Source organism: Rhincodon typus, chromosome 21 (genome assembly GCF_021869965.1).
Source record: "Rhincodon typus isolate 14 chromosome 21, sRhiTyp1.1, whole genome shotgun sequence".
Lineage (NCBI taxonomy): Eukaryota > Metazoa > Chordata > Chondrichthyes > Orectolobiformes > Rhincodontidae > Rhincodon > Rhincodon typus.
Window position 1 is genome coordinate 42,648,966 of NC_063352.1, and position 25,797 is coordinate 42,674,762.

Sequence of the window (25,797 nt, forward strand, 5' to 3'; positions counted from 1 at the left end):
ACAAATCATAGGTTAGGTTGCAATTAGAATGTTTGGGCACCTTACTTTAAGAAAGATGTCAAAGTTACGGTGAGATGTTTGCTCAGGGAAACTAGCATTTAAGACAACAGTTTTGAGGTGAAATAAATTATACTCTTTTTCTCTTTCATTAGATATTTATGTTACATTTTTGGGACTCTGGTCAGGCCACATTTAAATAGCATACATTTCTGATCTCCCACCTATGAAGGAGGACTTATAAGTGTTAGAAAAAGGACAAAAAAGGATGTTCAAAGTGCATTAGAACTGAGAAATTAAAACTACGGGAACGTTTAAGTAGTTGGGCTTTTTTCTTTTCAAAAATAAATGATAAGGAGGCAACCTGATAGAGGACTATTACGTTTTGAATAGATTGGACAGGCTAGATACAGAAAGAATGTTTTTATTTTTGGGCAAATACAAAATGAGAGGCCTTAAGTCCATCATTGTCAATAATAAATCTAATATAGAAAATTTCTTTATCCATATCTGTTAGAAATTAGCACCCTCAATGAGAAGTGGTTGCAATAAATGGAATCATATAATCCATACAGTGTAGGAGCAGGCCACTGAGTCCACACCAACCTTCCAAAGAGCTTTCCACCCATACCCACCTTCCTACCCTATGTCTGTAACCCTACATCTGCCTAGCCTACACATCCCTGGACACTATGGGCAATCGAGCATGGCCAATCCACCTGACCTGCCCCACACAGATACCAGGAGAATGTACAAGCTCCACACAAGACAGTCACCCAAGGGTAGAATTGAACCCAGGTCCCTGGTGCTTTGAGGCAGCAGTGCTAACCACTGAGCCAGGTTAGTATTTCACAAACTGTTTTAGATTGTGACCTCTTTTGTTGCTTGTAATTTGCTGATACCCCAGAACTGTGAGAGCGAAGGAAGTGAGGAGGCGTAGAGTCATTTGAGCATGGCAGTGCAAGAGATGTTTCATCCACTTGGTTCTTCCACGTTAACAGTTTTAAAAAATAGTTGCGAGATTTTAAAGGGACTGTGCATCTGTTAGCATTAGCCCAAAGGTCAATTGTAGCCATTGCTGCCTCAGAGTTTGCAACCCTCAAAATAATTGGCTGGTCATCCCAGTGCAGGTTCTGACTCACAGTTTGACAAATCCTGCTTTAGGTATTTCTAAAGGGAGTTAGACAAGTATGTGAAAGAAAATCGAATAGAGAGAGAGATTGCAAGTTGGATGGAATGGGAAAAGACTTGTGCATTATTATTAATATCAACATTGATTAGTTTGGCCAAAAGAAATATGTCTCTGTGTTGTTTGTCTATGTAATTGTATGTAATATGGCATAAAAAGAGAAAGTGGTGTGAAGTCTATATAGTGAAAATACTGAGACCACTGAAATAGTCCATGCCCAAATGCAGGCTTAAGCTGGCAAGTGGCAATTAACTTGTGTAACACACAGATGCCAGGCAATGACCATCTCCAGAAAAAAAGAATTGCCCCTTGGCATTCAATGGTGTTACCATTGCTGAATTGTCCACTATGAACCTTCTGGGGGTTACCATCCACCAGAAATTGACTGGACTAGCCATATAAATACAGTGGCTACAAGAGCAGCTCAGAGGTTAGGAATCTTGCAGTAAGGAACTCGATTGACTCCTGACCATCATCCACAAAGCACAAGTCAGGAGTGTGATGGAAGAATCTTCACTTCCCTGGATGGGTGTAGCTCCAATAACTGTTCAGAAGCTTGACACCGTCCAGGAAAAAGCAGCTGCTGGATTAGCACCAGTACAAAAACATCCATTCCCTTCACCACTAATGCACAGTGGCAGCAGTGTGCACCATCTACAATATGCGCTACAGAAATTCACCAAAGTTTCTCAGACAGCACCTTCCATGCCTATGACCACCACCATCCAGACGGATAGGGCAATGGGAATATCACCACCTAAAAGTTCCCCTCCAAAGCACCCACTATCTGGACTTGAGTATATGTTATCATTCCGTCAGTGTCACTGGACCAAAATCCTGGAATTCCAGCTCTAACGTCATTGTGGGTCTACTTACACCAGACAGACTGCAGTGGTTCGAGAAGGCAGCTCACCATCACCTTCTTACGGCAACAAGGGATGATCAGTGAACGCTGGCTCAGTCGGCGAAGCCCACATCTCCTGAATAAATTTTTAAAAAGTCTGTAAATGTGCAATCTCACAATAGCTGCTTCAATCATGAACTTCGAGTGCAGAAGCTGTAAAGCCAAACAAGCTAATTCCTGTATGAAGGAAGTGAAATATTCAAATGGGTTGACAATGTTTTTGTCTGTTCCAGATTCTCACCTTCAGTTCTGCAAGGTTTCAGTTGTGGTGCAGTCAAAGATCTGAATTTTACAAATTTTCTTCAGCTTGTTCAAGCAATGAAGGGGAAGGGGGCTATGCTTGATGAAAGTCAGGTGAGGTCATTCATAAAAATCCTATTGGGAAGAAAGCTTAACTGTATTCATTGACTGTTAACTTCGAGTTGACTTCAGAGTAAAAATTAACTGTCAAAGTGAGATGCTTGACAGATCTGGGGATAGACCAGGCAAGTGGAATTAAATTAGACGATTAATCATGTTCATTATGAATTAAGTGGCAGGTTTGATGGGTCATATTACCTTCTCTTGCAAATTTTTTTTCTCTGGAAACTGGATGGGTGGAGATAATGAAAATACAGAGGTGTGTGCAGCACATGATTGAGACAGTACATGTTAGCAATATTCAACTTGGTAAGTCTGGCCAGCACTGGATGTTCCAAACACCCATATTCTTTTACTCAACATTCAAATATTGACCTCGTTACTTTCTGTCCCCAAGAACATTCTTTTTACATTTTTGGAAAAAAGTGGGTGATTAACATTTCCTGTGCACCCAAACCCTCCAGTACATTATGGAAATTAAAAGTGTTGCTAAGACTTTGACTGCAAGTAATATGTCAGATGGTGTGTCCACTCTCATTAAAGTACTAATGGGCATATTCAGCATTGCCAGCATTTCTGGTAGTGCAGTAAATACTGGTGTACGTGGGAAGGTCTGTTCATCACAATTAAGGGCTCCAGCTTCACCTATGTCTTGGAATTTAGTGATAACTAAATGGAAACTATGCTCAGGTGAGGGTTTGAGTTATAAAAATTGGCTGGATAGGTTGGACCCTAGGAAATTGAAGGGTGACCTTATAGAGGTTTATAAAATTCTGAGGGGCATAGATAAGGTGAATAGCAAGGGTCTTTTCCCTAAAGTGGAGGACTTCAAAACTAAGGAGCATATTTTTAAGGTGATAGGGGTAAGTTTTAAAAAGGACAAGAGGGGCAACGTTTTTTACACAGAGGTTCATGTATGGAATGAAATGCCAGAAGAGATAGTGGATTCGGGTACAATTACAACATTTAAAACATGGACAGGTACATGCATAGGAAAGGTTTGGAGGGATATGGGCTAAATGCGGGCACGTGGGACTAGTTTATTTTAGGAACACGGTTGGTGTGGACTAGTTGGACCAAAGGGTCCCTTTCCATGCTGTGTGTCTCTATGACTCTATGACCTAAAGTGAAGTTATGTTTTTTTTTAATAGTACAACTTGTTTTTGTTTACAAGCCCTACTCTTGTTGATAAATGTTATAATGCTTTGAATAGATCAACTGTAATTTGATAAATCTTTCTAGTATCACTGCGCAGGTACCTATGTTGCACTGTTAATGCTCTGATTCTTGACGTTACCATTCAAAGCATTTGAAACAGCACTACGTGTAAGTTAGGATTTAAGAAGCCAAAATTCTAGTTATTGGTTTCCATCTAATAAGGAGAAGGTGCAAGTCACACTTAGATTGTTGGGTCAATGTTGGATAGTCTAGATGGTCGGTACTGGTTTTTTTGGTAACTATTAATTTCCTATTTTGTTTTACAGCTCAGTTGCATGTTTTTTCGACTAACTTCGAAAGGAAAAGTGCCAGACAAAGACAAGTTGCCTGTGGATGTTCTGCTTTATTTTAAGTAAGTCTCCAGGAGGAGAAAGGCTTGTCAAGGTTACACTGTTTGCAATCTGATTCTCTTACCTTGGCTTGTTACTAATCTTAACTTTGAAATAATTGTCGTGGAAGCTTGAGGAGTATGTCTTAAAATTTTGGTCCACTATGTTATGCAAGTTAACGTGTGGAAAAAGAATAAAGTCTTGCAAACTAGATAGAGTAAACATGGAAAACCAGGTTATATAGATAGAATGCAATATGTGGGAATTATAATTCTGCAAAATTTTCTTAATTAAGTAACCGTTCCTTAGATTTAAAAATTGTCCATGTCCCCCTATTTTCTGGAGGGAAACCAGGCAATTAGGGACAAGTTATCTTTTATCTGTCATCAGGAAATGGCTTGCACCTATAATCAAGAGCACGACCAATACATTAAATTTTTCAGTTAATGTGGATTTCTAAAGGTTAGCTCTTGCCTGACAGATTTCATTTTAAAATGATAGCTAAAATACTGGAGAGAGGATATATTGGACATGGAGGGACAGCAGGGAAGATTTGAATGACATTTAGAATGACACCTAGACTCCAAGGTCTAAGCTACAAGGAGATATTAAACAAACTAGGGTTTATTACATGGAATTCAAAAGATTAGGGGTGATTTAATTTTGATTTTGATTTATTATTGCCACATGCATCTAGATACAGTGAAAAGTTTTGTTTTGTGAGCAATACCAGCAGTTCATAGCATACAAAATGCATTAGGGTAATAGAACAGAGTGAGGAATACAATGTGACAGCTGCAGAGACGGTACACAGAGATAATTTTCAAGATACAAACGGGGAAATCAAGTTTTCAGAAGGTTCAAATGGGGATATGGAAATTTGCGCTATTTACGCAGGCCTGAGAGCTGAGGAGTAGGGCGAACACAGTCAAAATGATCAATCAGGACTTCCAGAACCAAAATTAGGAAGCCCGTTTTATACAAATGTCTGTAGAGATTGAGATCTCTCTTCTGAAAATGACAGTTGATGCTACATCAGTTTTAGATCTGAGATTTATAATTTTTTGTCAATCAAAAATCAAAGGAAATAGAACAAAAGTGTGCATATTAAGTTATTTCACAGATTAGTCAAGATTTTCTTGATGGTAGAATTTGCTGAGCAGTCTACAGTTGTTCCTATATACATATGTACCTGTCATTATGAATATGCAAGTTTTTTTTTTCTAAAACATTAATTTTCAAAAATTTAAATCGACACCCTCTTATTCTGACAGAAAGTAATGTTCTGACTATTGCTAGCAATTAAAAAAAAGTTTTCATTACATACAATCAATGTAATTCATATTTTTCACATTGAAGCTCTAAGAACTTCAGAACATCTCAAAACTGCGAGTCATTCTTCAAAGGTGTTGGAAAATCAAACTTTCGTCTCTTACCGAAAGGATCGTTAAGAAGACAAAATCTGTTGGAAGATGCCAAAATCTGTTTGGTAAGGAAAATGTGCTCTGAAGGTACAACTAGGGAGTGATAGTATCCATATTCTGGATGACTGATGGACAATAGTCTCACTCCTTCCGTTAATTGCAAACTGCTATTATTGTGATATTACAGGACATGACCAGGCCAGCATTTAGTGCCCTTCCCTAATTGAAAAGGTGGTGGTGAACCATCTTCGTGAACTGCTGATGGAGGATAAATACACCCACAGTGCTGTTAGGAAGAGAGTTCCAAGATTTTGACCTTCTGGCAGTGAAGTAACAGTACTATAATTCCCTGTCAGGATGTCACAGGTCATCATTTTAGGTGAAGAGGAGACAGATTTAGGACAGAATTGAGAAGGAATTACTTTTCTAAAAGTGTCGTGAATTTGTAGAATTCACTACACTAGAGTGGGGAGGATGAATAGATTTAAGTAGAGGTGGTAGACATTTATAATTAGTAATGGATTAAAGGGCTATGGGAAGCTGGCAGGGAAGTGGAGTTGAGACTGAGATAAATCAGTCATGATTGTACTAAATGGCAGAGGAGACTCAAGGGGCTGATTGCCGACTCCTGCTCCTAGCTCTTACGTTCTAATAATGGAGTATGGCTTGGAGAGGAACTTGCGAGCAGCTGCACTCCCATGCATTCACTGATCTTGTCCGTTATGTGGTAGAACTTGCAGCTTTGGAAGGTGTTATCGAAAGAACCTTCACTAGTGATAGCAGTGCATGGCACACACTGCTGATGTTGTGTCCTGTGATGGAGTGAGTGAATATTGATGGTAACAGTTGGAATGCTATATTGTCCGGGTTGTATTGAGCGTCTCAGGTATTGTTGGAGTTATACTCATTGGGGAAAATGGAGAGTATTCCATTACACTCCTGTCTTGTGGATAGTAACTTAGGCTTTTGAAAGTTAGGAAGTGAGTTAATCACTGCAGAGTTCTTAATCTCAGACCTGCCCTTGTAGCCACTGTGTTTATAATGACTAGTTCCATTCAGTTTCTGGGGTCGGTGTTAACCGCCTCTATGTAGATAGTGGGGGATTTAGCACTGTTAATGCCATTGAACATCAAAGGTGGATGGTCATTGTCTGGCACTTGTGTGGAGTGAACGTTACTTGCTATTTATCAGTCCAAGCCTGGATATTGTCAAGGTATTGCTACATAAGGAAATGGACTCCTTCAGTACCTGAGGAGTTGTGAATGGTGCTGAACTTTGTGCAATCATTAGTCAACATCCCCAAATGGCCTGCTCCCACACTGCAGGGATTCTGTGATCTTTTTCCCTTGCTTTAAATTCTAGCTCTAACTTCATAAATTCTATTTCATTTTTCTTCTCTCCCTGAAGTGACGTTTCCTTTTCTTTTTGCTCCCTCTGGAATGTTCCGTCTCAATCTTGTTTTTGCTGATTGGAGCTCTTCTTTCTTGGGTTCAAATTCTTCTGGTTCAAGCTGCTTCATCTTCAGTGAAAAATTCTGGCTAACTCCATCGATTCACCATTTGGTCAACATTGCTCTTCATCCAAGGTCAAGACTTGTGCTGTTAACTCAATTACATCAGCTTTCCTAGACCCTGGTTTTAACTCTGAATTTACTGGGAGGTGAGAGGTAATCAGTTGGGTTTCGGTTAATTTTTTTCTTCTGCTCCAACATCTTATGATCTTATATCCAGTTTTAAAGGACAACATATGGGAGCTAAGTTTTCTAATAAAGGCAAGTATTAGTTGATTAACAAAACAATCTTAGTCACTTAAGATGGAATAAGTGGTTAACCTACACAGTCAGTAGTATATGAATGCAGAGATAGTAGGAGCTGCAGATGCTGGAGAATCTGAGATAACAAGGTGTAGAGCTGGATGAACACAGCAGGCCAAGCAGCATCAGAGGAGCAGGAAGGCTGACGTTTCAGGCCTAGACCCTTCTTCCTAGGCCCGAAACGCTGCTTCATCCAGCTCTAAGTCTTGTTATCTCAGTATATGAATGCACTTTGTTCTAAATACGCCCACAAATATACACAGATGCGTTTTATCCCTCTCTCTCTCTTGCTCTCTCTTCTGGATGTGAGGAAAACAATTTTGGCTTTCTGAGAAAAGAACAATTTGCCCAATAGGTTATTTAAGCAAAGTGTGCACCTTCCATCCCATTTCTTGTTAGAACTTGACAAGAGCTGAGTTTTGTCACTGTGCATCAATCTCTGTGCATTGAATTAAGATGGAGAATTTATCTGAGAATTACCTAGCTACCATCTCGACTGGTGTTAAAACTAAGTCATACAATCCCATGTTTCAATTCATTTTCTGTTAGAACCCTGACCCTTAACTAAACCCTATGTCCAACTCCTAAAATAGGTCATTTCAAAACTGAAACGTACCTTGATTGTTGGATTTCAATGGTAACCGAGCAAACGTGATTTCCTGACTCTGCAAAATGGAGCTTTCTGTAATATTTTTAACGTCGATGAATGATGGACTTTTTATTTCGTACAAATATTGTCCTCATTAGCGGTATAAAATTCAGTTGCATTTGTGTGGAAAGAAATGTTTATCCACCAATGGATTAATACTATTTTCTTGATTCAACTGCAGGGAATTAATAGCAGAAATCTGACCAAGGAGAATATTGCAGTACTGGGAGGTTTGGTGTGTGACCTTGAGGGTTCAGTCATCAAAGAATCTGATCTTTCCATCTTGGAGGCATTGAAGACTTGTACCTCGTATGGAGAGGATCAGAAGAGAGCCATTGAAACTCTGCTTCAAGGTGGAACCAGCATCTATGGGTGAGTTTGAAACTGCATTGACCAGAAATTGGCCTTTCCCTCAAAGCGGGCAATTAAGCAGAGGATTAATTGCCCTGGTATGTGCTGGCTAGCATCAATATGGGTAGCTGTGTATCAGACTTCATTGGAATTGAGCTTGTGTGCCAAATGATCCCAATGCAGCTCACTGATCATGGCCTGATGAATTATTTTGGTCGCAATGGAGAAAGATCTACTGGTAGGGGTGGGTGAAAGGCAGATACGAGAATAAAATAGTGCAGGAGCAAGATGAGACCAGTAGTAGCCTGCAGTTGTTTTGTGGAGTGTATAAGGAGCTCCTACTTAAACAGAAATTTGGCTTTAAGTGGAATTTATTGAAGATTTTTTGATTGACCTCCAGTGGTTGCTTTACTCTATGCCTAGGGAAAATTGGATATGTGTAACCTGAATACTTTGTTTTGGTCGGGACCCTTCTTCAGAACTGAAGAACAGGGTCCTGACCCGAAATATTGACTTTCCTGCTCCTCAGATGCTGTCTGACCTGCTGCGTTCCTCCAGCTCCATACTGTGTTATCTCTGACTCCAGCATCTGCAGTTCTTGCTATCTCTGAAATTAATTTGAATTTCTTTCCCTTCATCCTTCAGTTGCGTGCTATGGAACGGAAGATTCAATTTTTCCTCCTTAATTGTCTCAAATAACATTACAAATGGCAAGAGTGGAATATGGGCATAATTTTTATACCACACTATTTACAGAGCAAAAATACAGGATGACATAGGTTCTCAGTAATTCCTGGCCAATGCCAACTGGTGATCACTTTGCACTAACTTAATTTGTAGGTTGGATGGCCATTGGAGGCAGTACTGTGGTCATTTCAAATGGGTCAGAGCACTGTTGCAATTCTGAAGGAATAATTTCAAGAACATTTCTGCAGGGAGCCATTTTTATGGTAGAAATCTCCACCAGGCATTCGTAATGAAACTGCCACCAATAGAAATGTGTTCTCTAATTCAGCTTTTGTTTGTCTGCAGCACTCCTTCATCTTGGTCATCATCTACAGTCAAAGATCTTGGAAATCTTCCTTTAGCCTTGACTGACACATGGAGTCAAGTAAACAGGGTATGCTGTAGTCATTGAAAATCAAGTCCTAAGTTAAATTCATGAGTCTATAAAGCCCATTTTACTGAACCTTTCTTCTGATCTCTCATTTGCCTCAGTTTCTGATTTCCTTTCATCTCAAATGCCTTGAGTCATTTTTGATGCTTTATAGGGACTATTTTTGCAGCTGTTCACACAAAATTAACTGAAAACAATACTAATTCATGCATATGAATATGCATTGTTAGCTTCTTATTGAACAATATTCTAATATCAGAAAAATACTTTATCTGGAATAAGAACAGAAGGTATTGGAGAAACTCAGCAGGTCTGCAACATTTGTGGTCAGAGAAGCAGAGTTAATATTTCAAGTCTTTTTCAGAATTGAAGTGTTTCAGAGTTCTGAAGAAGTCATTCTGGACTTGAAACATTAACTCTGTTTTTCCATCTCCACAGATACTGCCAGACCTGCTGAGCTTCTCCAGCATTTTGTTTTATTTCATATCTCCAACGTCAAACTATATTTTGGCTTTATTTGAAAGATCTTTTTGATTTGTGTGCATGAAGCATTATGATAAAGCTGAACCATGAGTAAAAGAGGTTTGGAAAAATATAAATCTATTTTCAGTGTTTTCAAACTGTTTTTAAAAACACTTTAAGGGTAAGACTCTTCCTTTCCTGTTGTAATTTAAATATGTTCGGGAAAATGTTGACTTCTCGCTCTTTCTTGAAAATTGTATGGAGGAGGTTAATTCCCAAAGATTTTTCACAAATAAATTTACAATGTTTTACATAGTGACCAGGAAAACATTAAGATCATGTACAGTAAATCTTGATTTGGACTTGTTTCCTCACATGTTATAATGTTACAGTTTGATTTTGGTAATACTATTATTTCTATTCACTGCTAAAAATGATTTTCATAAATAGATTCGCATTTCACATTATCTGAAACATGAACCGTAATGCAAGCAAACTGGAAAAACCATGTTACAGAAATAGCAGAGCTATCAATCATTAATGACTTACAGATTAATCCACCTCACCCACTATAAAATATGTTCTCGGCCTCTCCCATAGACAGAAATGATTGTGGGGAATCTATAACAAAAACAAAAATTGCTGGACTTCTGAACAAGGGTTACTGGACTTAAAACGTTAGCTCTGTTTTCTCCTCACAGCCGCTGCCAGATCTGCTGGGTTTCTCCAGAACTTTCTGTCTTTGTTTCAGATTTCCAGCATCTGCAGATCCTGGTTTTATTTTATGGGAGATCTGTGCATTGACACATCTTAGGATGACTGTCATCCACCTTCACTCTTCCACTGACCCACAGGTCCTTGAGACTGGGTCAGCTTCACCTAAGTCATGGGCAGATAAGCCTGCAAACTGTCACTCCCCACCTCTAGCCAACAGTACTCTGATCCCTCCTCCCACCCAGGAAAAAGGCTGAACAACATGGCCTGCATACAGATTTCCTTTCTCCTGAAGTAACATTAAGTCTCCCTTGAGGTCTGTAGCACATGTTAAGAAGTCCAGTCACTATCCTCATCCCAGGCCATATCTGAGCCTTAGGGGGATGGTTAATTTGAACTTGACAATAAAAGCTGCATTAGCTAAGAAGGATGAAGCCTGGTAACTCCAGTGTTTGGAGTTCCCTGTCAGTACGTAGTGTCAACATACATAATCTGTTAAAGGTTCAGCTTACTGAAAAGCAGTAATTTTGGCTAAATATTAAACATGCCATGTATGGCAAAATAGTGTCAACTTTGAGAAGTCCATGGTATTTCTTATCTTGACTCTCATTTCAATATCCATGGCAAACTGGTACCTACAGGCAGTTTACCATTTGGAGATAAAAGATCTGCTGGTTTCTGTATGAAGCTGTGCTTGATGCAAAGGCTTATGCAGGAATGTGTATTTGCTAGAAAGTACCGCATTTGGCATGATTCCTTCAGTGAGAACCCTCTGCACACCACTGCTGCTTCCCCCCACAAGCTTGTGATATTGGTTTCATATGTAGCAGGATAAGACAGCTGTGTAACAGTAACTCATTACCTTGGGATACAATTCTCATTGAGGTTCCTAGCAAATTGCATCAGTCGTTAATTGGGACATACCTATGACTAGGTATTAATTCTGGAACATTTTTCAATTATTGTGCTCTGTGCAGGACGTCCTTAAACAAGCTCTCCCAAGATTCATCAAGAAAGTGAAGATGTTCACACCACCCAGTGAAATGCTTATATTTATAAATCAGCTCAACCTAAGAAGAGATTCAGACAACATAGCAAGTACGTAACCAGTCCTTGGATTCAAGAGTGATTGACAAAATAGTGTTATGCATGTAGAGGCTAAACACGCATGTGGAGCAAATATTTCCATGCTGTCAATTTTAAGTCCATGAGCAAACATTAGTCTGGCAGAGTGCTTTGCGAATCCAACAGTATACTAACTGTATGGAATAAGAATTTATTTTGAGAATAGGAAAATGTTCTACCTTTAATCTTGAGGCCTTTGGAAATATGGCTATCTTCCCATGCTCAAAAAGTCTGAGAAGAGGTTTCAACCTTGGGATAAGTTTGGATAACGTAGACATGGAACACCTATTCCCATTAGTTGTCGGTGGAAGGGCTAGGGCAGACAAATTGAAGGCTTTGGGAAAGAGGTGGGGACAGGTAAAATAGAATGTAATGACCTCCTGCTTGGAATGCTGGAAGGTGGTGAAGGAAAAATGATCGGTGATTTTGGAAAGAATTTGGATGAGCGTTTGAAAGCATTAAACTTGCAAGGTTATAGGGGTAGAACAAGGAAATGGTACTGACTGAGTTCCTCCAAGACAGATGATGTAAAATTGATATGCTGAATGGCCCTCTTTGTTGCTGTGTGTGAATCTATAACTGTAAATTGCCTGATATAATTTAGTTGGCTACTTACGTTTCATGGACTTTGTGCTAAACCGTGTTACATTGGATGGATTGTTATCAATGGCCTGAATTTTGCGGTGGTGTTCATGATGAAACTGTCAACATTACACTGTGAACCTTGCAATATCTTCTGCTGTCCTCACGTGTGTGGTTAAATGCAGGGATCTAAGTTGTTATCAATGATTCCTTGCTCCTCCAAAAGGTATGCTGTTGAAGTTGTTACAGATAGAAATTAATCAGAAATTACTGACTTAATGTGAACTTATTGTTAGTCCCACTGCAAAACACGTTGAAACTGTTATGTCTTGTTAAGTGAAATACAGTTTTATTTTCAATTCTGTACAAAGTCATAACCAATGCTGAAAAATGTCCTTACTTCTGAATAGCTACATTTTTGTCATTTGTGGAATGTTAGATTTCTCCATTCTATGATGAAAATTCACTCTGCCTTTTATAATAATGATCATCATTTTTATTAGAAGTTTGTTTAAGATATGCCAACTTACTGTAATATTACAGAAGGTGAATGACACATGCCAGTGAGCTGTCTGCAGTATTGTTTTCTTACCCTGTCATATTGTATTACTGTTACTAGTCACCAGAGATTCCCTATAGTTGGTGCCAGAATTATGTTAATAGAAACATAGAAGATAGGAGCAGGAGGAGGCCATTTGGCCCTTTGAGCCTGCTCTGCCATTCATCACGATCATGGTTGATCATCCAACTCAAAAATGTTGGGAAAGGTTAACTGTACACTGCAATGCTCAATAGATCTTTGTGAACAGCTTTCTTTAAGATCGGTGGTGACCAGCATAACTCTTCTACTGTTTGCAAAAACCCACATTAACATGTGTGCAGATTAGGAGGAAAGATTTTGCATTTGTTTCATGATTCAATATTGGCATCGTAGCCCTATGACGTTCGGTCCAGATGACAAAACAATGTTGCATCTAACCCCTTATGTGGCCTTAAATGATCCCATGACAATATTTTGAAAAAGAGCAGGGAGTTATCCTCGCTGTCTTGACCAATACTTACTCTTCAATCAACATCTGGGGAAACAATAATGATTAGTCATTGACACATGTCTGTTATGGGAGTTTTGCTGTGTTTCCTACATTACAGCATACATCAAAAATAATTCATTGACCATAAAGTGTTTGGGATGTCTTGAGGCCATGAAAAGCACTATAAATGCAAGACTTTTTTTCTTTTGTATTTTGTCAACAATTTGTTCACTGAGCAATAACGCTGTTGGAAATAGCTTTGTTGAGTATTACGTTTAATCAGCAAACTGAAATGCCGTATCTTTATACTTGCAGACTGTACAAAATTAGCAGCAGAGGCCATTGATGATCTGACCCCTGCAATCTATGATACAACCAAGTTGGACCTCTGTTTGAGTGACCGTGTGCTGAAAGACAATGTGCTCCAATTGGGAGCTCTTGCCTTTAATCCTACTCAGCTGGAGATTCTGAAAAAGAGACTAATACAGGTAACAAGTGTGGTGTGGCACTTTCACAGCAAAGTGAACGTAATCTTTGTTATAAATCATGGTGAATTCATACTTTATAAGGTAAAAGGACTGATTTAAAATTTTAAAAAATTGTTGAAAAGGTTCATGTGAAATGGTTAAATTATATGGTGAGGGCTAAAATGGAATGGAAACCTCCATTCATCTTTTAAGTGTCTCCTGTATTAAGTCTGACCCCTAATTGTATTAACTGAGACCATGGAGGTAAGAGCCACGAAGCTGAAGGCAAGAACGATGATTTGTAAGTTGAGGCATTGTTTGAACAAGAGTCATTATAGGTCAGTGAGCATAGGGTGATGGGTAAAGATGACTTGAAGCGAATTCTGGTGCTGACAGCAGAGTCTTAGATGAACTGAAGTTCATGGTGAGTCAAGATGGTAACCACACAGAGAATATTGGAATAATCAAGTCTAGAGGCACTGCCAAAGCAATGTTCTGGTGTTTGAAGTAGATGGGCTTGATGATGGAGAGGATTAGAAGTGAAGCTCAGGGTCTATAGGATGCCAAGGTTACAAATACTTCGGTTCAATCTCAAACAATGGCCAGTTAGCAGCATTATTTTGGGGATTTGGGAACAGAGTTTGTGTGGATACAAATGACAGTTTGCTTTCAGTTTTTCCAATATTTAATCGGAAGTAATTTTCTAGTCATCCACTGCTGGATGTCAGAAAAGCAGTCTGACAATTTAGATGCAATTGGAAAATGTAGAAAATGGATCTGAGGTACAGTTGGGTGTTGTCAGCGCTGTGGAATGTGATATGTTTTCAGATTATGTCACCTTGGGAGGTGTATTTGGGTGAGAAATAGAAGAGGGGGCAGTATAGGTTTCAGAGGAATCCAGAGGTAGCAATGGAGAAGAATGGAAAGAGAAACCATTGCAAGTGATTATTTACAATTTAATAAATAGGAATATTTGGGATGAAGGCAGTCCCATCCAGTTGGATAATGGTGGGGAATTAAGTGGAGGATGGTATGGTTAACTATGCTAAGGACCCAGTTGAAGAAGAACAACGATGACTGTCACATAGAATGTAATTTTTGACTTTGGTAATGGCTTTTCAGTATTCTGGCAGAGGCAGAAACTAGCTGGTCGGTTTGTCAATTACTATCCTCTTTAAATGTTTATTTTCTTCAGAGCATCCATTAAGCTTCGCTGTCTGTTATCTCACTGCAATCTGTTGCACCATTTATCATTTTCTCTACTCAGCCCACACAGTCCCCATTATTCTATCTGGTGTGCTGTTTGTGTTTCCCGTTTAGAATTGCTCTCTCGAATCTTGTATTAAGTCTGATGGCATCCAATTCTGTCTTTCCACTTCCTCTGTTAACTTGACAGCTGCTGCCATGATCTCGAGCTCCCTCTCTAACATTAAGACTTCTACCAACTAAACTTCCTTCCACTTTAAAATCTGCAAAGTGGAAGCAATTATGTAAAGAGCCAGCCTCAACTTCATCTTTCTGCTCACTCAGACATAGCGTAGAATTTCAAAGCTGTGGTGTAATGTTCAACCCTGTACTTGCCTGTTTTGTCAATCCAGTTTATGTTTCCAAAACTTCTGTAAAGTTACCTGCATTTGTCCCTATTCCTCACTTAATCGAATATCGCATTTTTATCAATACATTGCAGGATGTCACCTATGCTTTCTTTGTTTGTTTCCCAGCCTGTATTATTTATATAAAAGATTAAGGTTCACATTTCATTTCTGTCTGTGGAAACATTTTTACATTAATAATTACATATTTTACATTTTCATTCTGTCTCTTTTGTTTCTCCCTTGTTTCCACTCTCTTTAATTTTTTTTATTAATTCATGGGACAAGGGGATTGCTGGCTGGGCCAGCAATAATTGCCCATCCCTAATTGCCACGAGAACATTTACGAATCAACCACATTTCTGTGGGTCTGGAGTCACATGTAGACAAGACCAGGTAAGGATGGCAGTTTCCTTCCCTAAAGGACATTGGTGAACCAGATGGGCTTTTCTGACAAATGACAATGGATGCACAGTCATCATTAGACTCTTAATTCCGGATTTGTGTTGAATCAAATTCTACTATCTTCCTTGGCAGAATTTGTCTTTATTTTGTTTATCATTATGTATGAACTTACACTGAATTAAATATTTTAATGCACACTTGTTATTTAGGTTGTGTGCCTCAGTAAATATTTCAACCAAAATCCACCATCTCTTACATATTTGTTTCAGTTTCATTTGTCAAGATAGAATACAAACAGTGTAACAAACAGATATTGAGTCAATCTGACAACAGAGTTTTATAAGTGCAACAAAAATAATTAAGTTTTACTTTTTTAGGACTTCTCTCATTCAATTGCTGAAATGTATTATTTTGTATTTCCTGAAACAGATATACCCCAATGGGCTACCAGAAAGCCAGATTCAACTGCTGGGGAACATATCGACTGTGTTTAATGTGACGGACATCAGTCTTTGGAATATCACTGAGGTCGTGACACTTTCTGCACTAATGATACAGAAACTGGAAAGTCCAATGGTAGGAGAAACCAGGAGAATATTGAGTAAAATATTGATCATCTGTTCAACTGAGAATTTTGTTTGAAAGAAAATTTGATATCTGACTCCGTCTAGTTTTGTGAACAGAATTAATGTAACTTGCGCAAGCATTGAGGAAATAGGGACACAATGTTTTACTACAGGCATTGTGTTCCTTTCTAGCCTCAAGGGGTAAACCTGAAAGAGGGCTATGAACCCTCACTTCATTTATTTTGTCATTTTGGAGATGACCCTGGTGGACGTTAGGTTTCCTAGGAAATTCTGCAAGTTTTCCTGATGTAGGCGTCATGATATCAGAGATCCTTATTGCCATTTAGAGAACATAACACCAGGATGGGACCAGGAACTGAGTAAAAAGTTACCACTTGACATTTGGACGACACTGGCCCAAATGTTTTTTCATCCCCACTGGAGTAACATATGAGCTACTCCCACAAGCTGCATGTCTCTAAGGCACAGCCTCTTGATCCTGTGAAAACCTGAAGATTTTGGGTGAGTGCAGAAAAGGAGTCGCACTCCTGCCTAATAGCCCATCTGCTGGAGAAGCAAGCCATTTGGAATTTCTGGGATCTGTCCTCACCAGCGTCTGTGTCCTTTTATCATGACATTATTTCCAAAGTTTACCAATGTTAATAACAAAATAAAGAGGCTGTTGTTTGCACTCAGTTTGCAAACTTGACATAACCTCAATTTGCAAATTCGTCATAACCTCCAGCATTTTACTTCATTTGGATAATCTAAGAAGTACAGCTCTATAGAATGCTTAATGAAGCAGTGAGATTTGAGTATTCTTGCATAATGAAACTATTGTGCAATAAGACAGGATGAAATTGTGATCTTATCATAAGAGATCCTCTGAGATAGGCAATTCATAATCTGATAGAATTTCATGTTGCATTTGAGAGTTGTGTGTTAAATCCAATCCTAAATTTGTAAATATAAGGCCTATTACATAAGTATAAGGGCTCAGGTAGACTGATGTGCACAATTTAAAAGCTATGATGATAGAAAAGTAATGGCAATCATTTAAAGAAATAATTCAGATTTCTAAGAGAATATACATTCCCTTAAGCAGTAAATACCCCACTGGAAAAGTGGCTTACGAGAGAATTTTAAGATAATATTAGATTAAAGATAGATGTTCACAATGTTGTTAGATAAAGTTGTAGGCAGGAGACTGGTGATGGTTTTAAAAATCAAAAAGAATGACCAAGAAGTTGATAAAGAGGGAGAAAATAGAATGAGCTCCTAAAGGATCACCATCGCCCTACCAGGTCACAGAACTGCTTTCTGATTAGGGAGAGACAACTGGTGGTGGTTTAACCTGAGTGTTACCATACCTCAGGCGAGGGGAGAAATTGAGAAGGAGTGCCCTTCATGGCAACCTCAGCTAACATGGGAATTAGTGCTGCTTTGCACAGTTAATCAACTGTCCAGCCAACTGAGCTAACTGACACTCAATGGTAGATTGAAATAGTAAGCAGTTTAGAAACAGATTGCAAGAGGGCTGACATAGAGGAATAAGGAAGTTTCATGCAGATATACAAGGCTTTGTGAGACATTTTGAGTAATGTGTACAGTTTTGTTCTTATCTAAGGAAATATTTACTTTCATTCCTATAAATGTTCAGTAGATTGTTCTATGGCATGACTGGACTGATGAAGTACAAAGTTCTTAAGGAGGTTCTTGACAGGATAAAAGCTGAAAGGCCTTTAGTCTTAGTTTTAGAGCCTTGATTTGCTGGATTAGGGGTCCAGCAACTTCAGGGATGAGATAAGGAGATATTTCTACTGTTAGAGGGTTATGAATGTTTGGAATTCTCTATCCTATAGGTTGTGAATGCTCAGTCACTGAAGTTTTCTTAGAAGCCTAAGGCAAACTGACTAGAACACTTAGCCAGGCAATGGAAATGGGAAACGGATGGGAAAGTGGAGCTAATTTGAAAGTTCAGTCATGCTCTTACTGAATAGCAGAGTGATCTCAAAGGGCATTTGACCTGTTCCTGTTTCTATTTCTTTAATGTTCATCATCTCTGAGCATGGACTTGAATTGAGCCCAAACAGAATGATGAAGAATTAATTTCTCCACCGATGTGTAACTCGAAATACTCAAAAGTGTAGGAATGACAACAAATTGATATCTCTTCAATTTACATCTCTTCCAACTTTTATTTAGATTGACGTCAATGCAATTTTAGGAAGGTATTGAAATTTTATTCAGATATATATTTGGGAAAGGCCAGCAATCTCAAAAAATAATGTATATGCTCTTCTTGGTAAAATGCCTTCTGAATTATTCTTTAAATTTCTTTTGATAGGTGAAATCTATCATTGAAAGATATCTTCAATTGGGTGGAGTTCTGAATGCAGTTTCTGTAAAAGCTATTGGTGGTCCAAATCTGTGCCTTCTGAATGAAAGCCTGTTGGTAACAATTTCAAATTTAACGTAAGTGTTGAAACTTTCTTTTGCGAATTTACTGATCTCACCTATTTCCATTTATATCGCAGATTTTATTGAACACAATCTTACAAGACACTTTGCAGTTGGAGTTCAAACTCTAGCAGAGGGAATTAAGGTGATGATTAAAGGCTAGATCAAGAAAATGCATATTAATAAAGCCTTTAAAATTAGGAAATGATGTGATAAAATGGAGAGGTTTAGGGAGAGAACTGAGATATGGAGACAAGATAGTCTACCATTGATTGCGGAGTAAAGTGGAGAGGATTTTACAATTATCTGATGAAGAGTTTCTGAAGTAGGGACATATGTGACTTAAAAGGTTCACTCTGTTTCTTTCCCCACAGATAATACCAAACCTGCTGGGTTTCTCCAGCATGTTCTGTTTTTGTTTCTGACTTTCATCACGTGCATTATTTTACTTTTATTTATATGGAGATTTCACAATTGACCTGAATCAGAATAATGGAAAATGGGAGCAAGGATGTAGGACTAGAGGTAACTTACAAGTAACAAGGCCATGACAGCTTTGGAAGATAAGGAGTTTGAAACCCCAATTTGAGACAAAGACTGAGTATGACATGGTACAGGTGCCAACCTGGGAATTTGGTGTAGAGTGGGAGGAAGATTCTGCCTTAGATAATTGTTCTACAGCCTCTAGAAGCTGCTGTGTGTTCAAAGGTTTTAATTAGGTCAGCTGATAGGTAATTGTTTGTCGAATATTAAAGATCTAATCCTCTAAATGTGAACAGTAGTTGAAATCTGTACTTAATCAGTTAATCCACTTGGAATATATGCAGAGAACACTTGAGCAAAAATTCTAAAATCGAAATTGAGTCAGCTAAATGACACACAATAAAGAAAGGCAATTTATGTTTTGCAGCTGTAGCTTGTGTGAAATAGTGAACACCAGTGTGTTCCATGGTAACCACAACTGCATTTAATGACTGCAGTTCAAAGATTGTGGCTCAGAGTTGAAGAACTGGATTTGCAGACACTGTAGTACTTCAGGCAGCACTTTAGTTACTTGGACACCTTGTTACAGTAGACAAAACTTCAGATTTGGCCTGTAGCAAGGGAAAGGAGTTGTGACTATAAATGGGGCATCCAGAAAGTAGCAATGGAGGAGTCTCAGCTCTTGCAATTTCCCAGTAGGTTCAACGTTCTTGCATCTTTTGTGAACGAGAATAGGAGACGAGCCAGCAAATTGACCATAGCACAATGGGGCAGTGGGCCATCAAGGTGGAAGTAGTAAATCGATGTGTGATAGAGGACAGTACAGTTAGTGGACAGATCCTGCTTTCTGCAACTGAGTGTGTGAATCCTGAAGGCCGTGTTGTCTGTATGATGCCATAGTTAAGGACTCCTCAGGGAGGAGGAGGCTAGAATGGAATCAGAGAATCCAGTTGTCATGGTCCATTTGTGTACCAAAGATATAGGAAGGACTAAGAAAGAGGCTTTCCTGAGGAGGTGTGAGCAGCCAGGCACAAAATTAAAATGTAGAACCACACAAATGATGACCTACACCTGAACCACGAGCAAATTGGCATTGCTCAAATATGGTCAGAGACCTGAATGCGTGATTCAAAGACTGAGTTGGGAGAAATGCAGCATTGACACCAGCACAGTGTAAACAGAGAGCTGTACCATTGGGATGGACTTCATGTGAAATAAAAAGAAGTGATTGCAGGCATAGTGGATGAATTGATTGTAATTTTCCAAACTTCCTGAGATTCTGGAAAGGTGTCAGCAGTTTGTAACATCCACATTCAAGGGAGAATAAAGAAAGAAATTACACTAGTTAGTCTAACTAGTCATTGGAAAAAAGGTTAAGAAGGTAGTTGCAGGTCATTTAGAAATTATAATGCAATCAGTTAGAGTCGACATTCTTTTGTGAAGGTGAAATCATGTGTGACAAATGTACTAGAGTTCTTTGAGGACAAAATGACCAGTGTGGATAGAAGGGAAACAGTAGATACATCTTTTGGAAATGCAAGTACACTTGATCAAGTTCCTCGTAAAGTACTGCTGCACAGGATAAATGAGCACAGAAAGACTAAGGGATTGACTAATGAACAGGAAACAGAGTGTCAGGATAAATGGGTCATTTTAAGTTCCTTAAAAATAGCATCAAGTAATTGCCTGAAGAGGTGCATTTTATCTAGATTTGACAATTTCGATTTGCCCTTATGTCAACACATTGCAGTGCCTTTGCTGCTTCTGCATTAGAATGTTTTTCAAAATGCCCAACACTTCCTCCTCCTTAATACCGATATGCCTTAGAATATCAACCAACCCATCTCTAAAATTAGCATCATCCATTTCTTTCTCGTTGGCGAATACCGATGTGAAGAAGCATTCTTGAGAAGCAACATGTTCAAAGTTGTATGCCTCAATTTAATTGCATGGAAATTTTATTAGTCTAAGTGATAATGGTCATTTTTGTTTTAGTTTCTTCAAACAATCTACCGATCAATTTTGCTGGCATCCGTAGGATGGTATATATTGTATCAAGTCTGCCTGTCCTTGATTGTGTTATACATTGCTTAGGAAGTGGTACCTTAATACATTTGAATTGAAATGTGGAACTTGGTTTAAAAAGTGTGAGCCGAGAATAAAGCCTGATGCTGTAAGTGTTCTTTTGCAGGGATGCAGGAGCACTGGATCTTTCAACGTGTACACAGTCACAGAAAAATCTGTTGTACAACCAAGCATCCTCCGCATTGAGATCTCAGCAAAGCAGCCCTATACCCTACTTTCAACTACTGAGGCCATATCTAGGTAAATGAACAAATGCTTGTGTGTTATTCACCTTTAAGCTTAGAAATAACAATCAACAGCAACTCGTAATGCTTGTAGAGTTCAGATACATTCCTTTTTCCTCTATTCTACCAGAAGTTGTAATTTGCCTGAAGTGAATGTTAGAAATGTGGTATAGTTGTAGTGTAAAACCTTTGGGCCAGAATGTCAATGATCAAGTCTTAACTTCTCCAGAGGTGTATTGTAACTTGCCCCAACAGTTTGATTAAAAAAGAAAACTCAAAATATTGGATAGAAAAGTGTCTTATAAATTTATTTGCAAGTATTGACATTGTCTCAAAGTATTGAGATTATATATAGCATTTTCAGATTAAAAAAAATTCAAATCTTGCTAAGATGTTTACACAGTTGCTTCATTTATCTATCGATCTATCTATCTGTCTATCTATTGATCTATCTATCTATCTATCCATCCATCTATCTATTTTTCTTATCTATTGCTATGGAGCCACCCAGCCCTGTGACGAGTCAGGGGTGCTTTGGCAATATGCACTTCCACATGTATGTTGTAGCCTGGAACTATGGACAGTGATGGAAGACTCGTCAAATTCTTTCCATCACATGTTTGGCCAGGAATCTTTCTTGCTCTTCCTGCCTGCCAATGTTGTGTTAAAAGGATTTGCTAGTTAATACTGACCCTACTTGGCTGTGTTATGAATGGACCTTGCTTGACCATCAAGTCCTGGAGTAGGACTTGAACCCAGAGATTCAGCCTCAAAAGCAAGGCACTAGTGCCTGCAACTCACAATTTCCAGGTGATTTCATTGTAGCATAGAAAATAAATGGGCGGGAGTAGGCCATTCAGTCCTTCGAGTCTGTGCAATTCACTGTGACCCTGGCTGATCATCCAACTCAGTCCCACTTTCTTCCCATTTCCTTTGATCCCTTAGCCCTGACAACGGTATCTAACTCCTTTTTGAAAACGTTCAATGTATTGGCCTCAATTACTTTCTGTGGTAATGAATGAATGTCTAGATGAAGAAATTTCTTCTCATCTTGGTCTTAAATTACCTATGTTGTAAACTGTGACCCTTGGTTCTGGACTCCCCGTGTCATTGGGAATATCTTCCTGTGTTTGCCCTGTCTAATCTTGTTGGAATGATCACCTGTGATTCTTCGAAACTCCAGTTAATTTAGTCATAACCAATCCAATTGAAGGAATCAGTCTGGTAAACATTGGTTGCAGTCCCTCCATAACCAGAACATCTTTCCTCAGATAAGGAGATCAAAACTGTACGCAGTACTCCAGGTGAGGTCTCACCAAGGCCCTGTACAATTGCAGCAAGACATCCCTGCTCTGTACGCGAACCTTCTTGCTATGAAGACCAACATACCATTTACCTTCTTCATTGCCCACAGTAGCGCGTGCTTACTCTCAGTGGTTAGTGTACCTCATTGCACCTCTCCCTTTCTTAAACTATCACCATTCAGATGATAATCTGCCTTCCTGCTGTTGTTGCTAAAGTGGATACCTTACATTTTTTCCATATTATATCTCATCTTCCATGCAATTGCCCACTCACTCAACTTGTCCAAATCACACTTCAGAGAGCGGTGTCAGCTGATTCACTGAATTTGATTAAGACTGGGTTAGTCAGATTTTCAGTCTGTAAGGGTTATGGAGTGGAACTGAGGTCACAATCAGATCAGCCATCATTGTATTGAATGGCAGAGTAGGCTCAAGAGGCTGAATAGCTTTCTCCAGCTTATCTTATATTCTGATATTCTTACGAATGGTATTTCTTTTATTTAAGGTGGTATCCCACAGGGTGATCTTGAGATGCTTGCAAATAACTCAGTAAACATGGATTTTGCAACCTTCATAAGCCTGAATCCCGAGGAAGTAAAGGTATACTTTGCTGATTAAGATTTAATTGCTGAGGTAGTTTTGACAAGTATTTTAACTACCAGCAAGTTTTTTTAATGGGAAAGTGTGTGGACTAATTAATTCTCTAATTGACAGTATCATTGTGAGCTCTATCTGATTCCAACCACTCTGCTGATTTGGAGGGAAGTGAGTAATAATCACCACAGCTAGGTGATGGGATTGAGTTGCTGGAATGTTCTGGAAACTAGGTTAGTGGGGGAGCTCTAGGAAAGATCAGCACCTTTCCTAACCTCTTCCAGATTTGGTCCTCTTCAGCTGTCAGATTGACTAGATGGGAAAACCACTGCATCCTGCTCCCCTCTTGCCTTAAATATAACTACAGTTGAGCTCCATTAACATGATTGGGACCCTCCTTTTTAAAATTTATTGATGGGATCTGAGTGTCGCTGGCTAGGCCAGCATTTACTGCTCATTCCTAATTAGCCTTGAGAAGGTAGTGGTGAGCTCTCTTCTTGCGTGGCTGTAGTTTTTGGAGTGTAGGCAGTCTGATAGTGTTATGAGGAAGGGAGTTCGAAAGGAGAGTGGGATAAAATTGTAAAAGAGGCAGTGTTGGAAGTTCCAGAGAGGAAAATTATCTCGAGGCACTTTAATTGCTGATCTGTTTGATTTCTACTGGGTGGGTAGTTTGATGTTGCCCTGCATTTCCAGTCGGGAGCAACTATGCATTTTCTGGAAGATGCCAATAAAACACGTGAAGAAAATTGTGTAGTACACACGTTTGGAGATTCACTAGATGGTATAAAATTGGCACATGGAACTGATGTTAATGACATTTATGTAAATGTGATTCAATTGTCAGTGGAGAAGTCACATTAAAGGTTCCGATTCTCTATTATTTGCATCAAAGCAACATTTTATTCCTGTGAATCTATTTGCTGAAATTATAATGAGCAGTCTAAAAATGACAATCTTGCTTTTTTCATATGGTTATATATCATCAGGTTTCCTCAGCGTTACGTGAAACTGATTTTCATGAGGTGTGCACATGTTCATTTATCACGTGTTTAATTGTCTCATTTCAGAACTTGAGCGCCCAGAATCTGATTGACTTGCTTGGATATAATCTTCAAGCTCTTCAAAGTGGAGCTAATGAAACTGTGGTGACGGTTTGGGTGAACTCACACTTTCAATCTGAAGTCCAGAAACTGGGTTTGACTGGAGGAATTCCAGATCCTACTCTAGGTATGTGCCTTGCTTAAAGAAACGGAAGTACTGTAGGCATATATTCCGTGGGATTGCAACCCATAATAATTAGTGAATGTTTGGCTTCTAAGTTATTTTGAATAACATGACTGCATTTTCCTTCATGATTATTATCTTTTCCTAAATCCACTTCTTAAATAATCTAATAATCATAATTTCTAGCTTAAATGCATTTGTTTTGTTCTTGCCAGTTTATTCCAGCATCATAAGTATGCGTAACTCATTTTTGTTTTCTTTTATATTTTAGAGTCAATATTTTGTGCTGGCAAAGACAGGTAAAGACTAAGGCGATTTACTTTACTTTGAAGATAACGATCTCACTGTCAATGCATTTGTTAGTGATTCTCATTGAGAAGATTTTTGGGATATAATCTATTTGACAAATTTGGTCAAAATTAAGTTTCTAAATATTCACCAATTTTTATACACCTTTTTAAAAGTTGGCTCCTATTGTGCTGGTAGAGTTTGGTCACAAATTGTGGAGTGTTTACACTCAGTCTGTGGGCTTAAATTGAGGGAACATATTCATTTTCAATGAAGAGGTTACCATAATATTAGGGTAACTCGAGTGCCAGCAAAAGCTACTAACATGTCCTTAATGACCAAAGCCTGCAACCGCAGAAGGTATCACACCTGTCCATTTATTTCCTTCCTCCTCACTATCCAGGGCCCCATACACACCTTCCAGGTGAAGCAGCACTTTACCTGCACTTCACACAATCTAGTCTACTGCATTCGCTGCTCACAATGTGGTCTCCTCTACATTGGCGAAATGAACCATAGACTGGGTGCCCGCTTCGCAGAACATCTACATTCTATCTGCATAAAAAAACCACTGAGCTTCCAGTTGCCTGCCACTTTAACGCACCACCCTGTTCCCTGGCCAGCATCTCTGTCTCAGGCTTGCTTCTGTGCTGTAGTGAAGCTCAGCGCAAGCTGGAAGAACAGCATTTCATTTCCTGTTTGGGGACCTTGCACCCTTCTGGACTCAATATCGAGTTCCATAACTTTAGGGCTTGAGCTCTCCCAGTCCTTACCCCTAACCCCTCTCACAAGGCCTTGTTATTACATAGACAACAAGGTGCAGAGCTGGATGAACACAGC

At 39.0% G+C, this 25,797-nt stretch overlaps 1 protein-coding gene across 1 annotated transcript in view; it reads left to right on the top strand.

The window, feature by feature from the left end:
* LOC125485690 overlaps nucleotides 1-25,797 on the top strand; it is a 170,333-nt gene that overhangs the window by 100,790 nt on the left and 43,746 nt on the right. Inside the window, exons 44-56 of the mRNA XM_048609750.1 lie at nucleotides 2,324-2,444; nucleotides 3,935-4,020; nucleotides 5,357-5,486; nucleotides 8,065-8,255; nucleotides 9,267-9,354; nucleotides 11,505-11,625; nucleotides 13,581-13,753; nucleotides 16,159-16,305; nucleotides 18,643-18,770; nucleotides 21,430-21,563; nucleotides 23,357-23,451; nucleotides 24,513-24,672; nucleotides 24,941-24,968. Coding sequence (XP_048465707.1) covers nucleotides 2,324-2,444; nucleotides 3,935-4,020; nucleotides 5,357-5,486; nucleotides 8,065-8,255; nucleotides 9,267-9,354; nucleotides 11,505-11,625; nucleotides 13,581-13,753; nucleotides 16,159-16,305; nucleotides 18,643-18,770; nucleotides 21,430-21,563; nucleotides 23,357-23,451; nucleotides 24,513-24,672; nucleotides 24,941-24,968 — 1,602 coding nt within the window. The remainder of the gene's footprint in view (nucleotides 1-2,323; nucleotides 2,445-3,934; nucleotides 4,021-5,356; nucleotides 5,487-8,064; nucleotides 8,256-9,266; nucleotides 9,355-11,504; nucleotides 11,626-13,580; nucleotides 13,754-16,158; nucleotides 16,306-18,642; nucleotides 18,771-21,429; nucleotides 21,564-23,356; nucleotides 23,452-24,512; nucleotides 24,673-24,940; nucleotides 24,969-25,797) is intronic.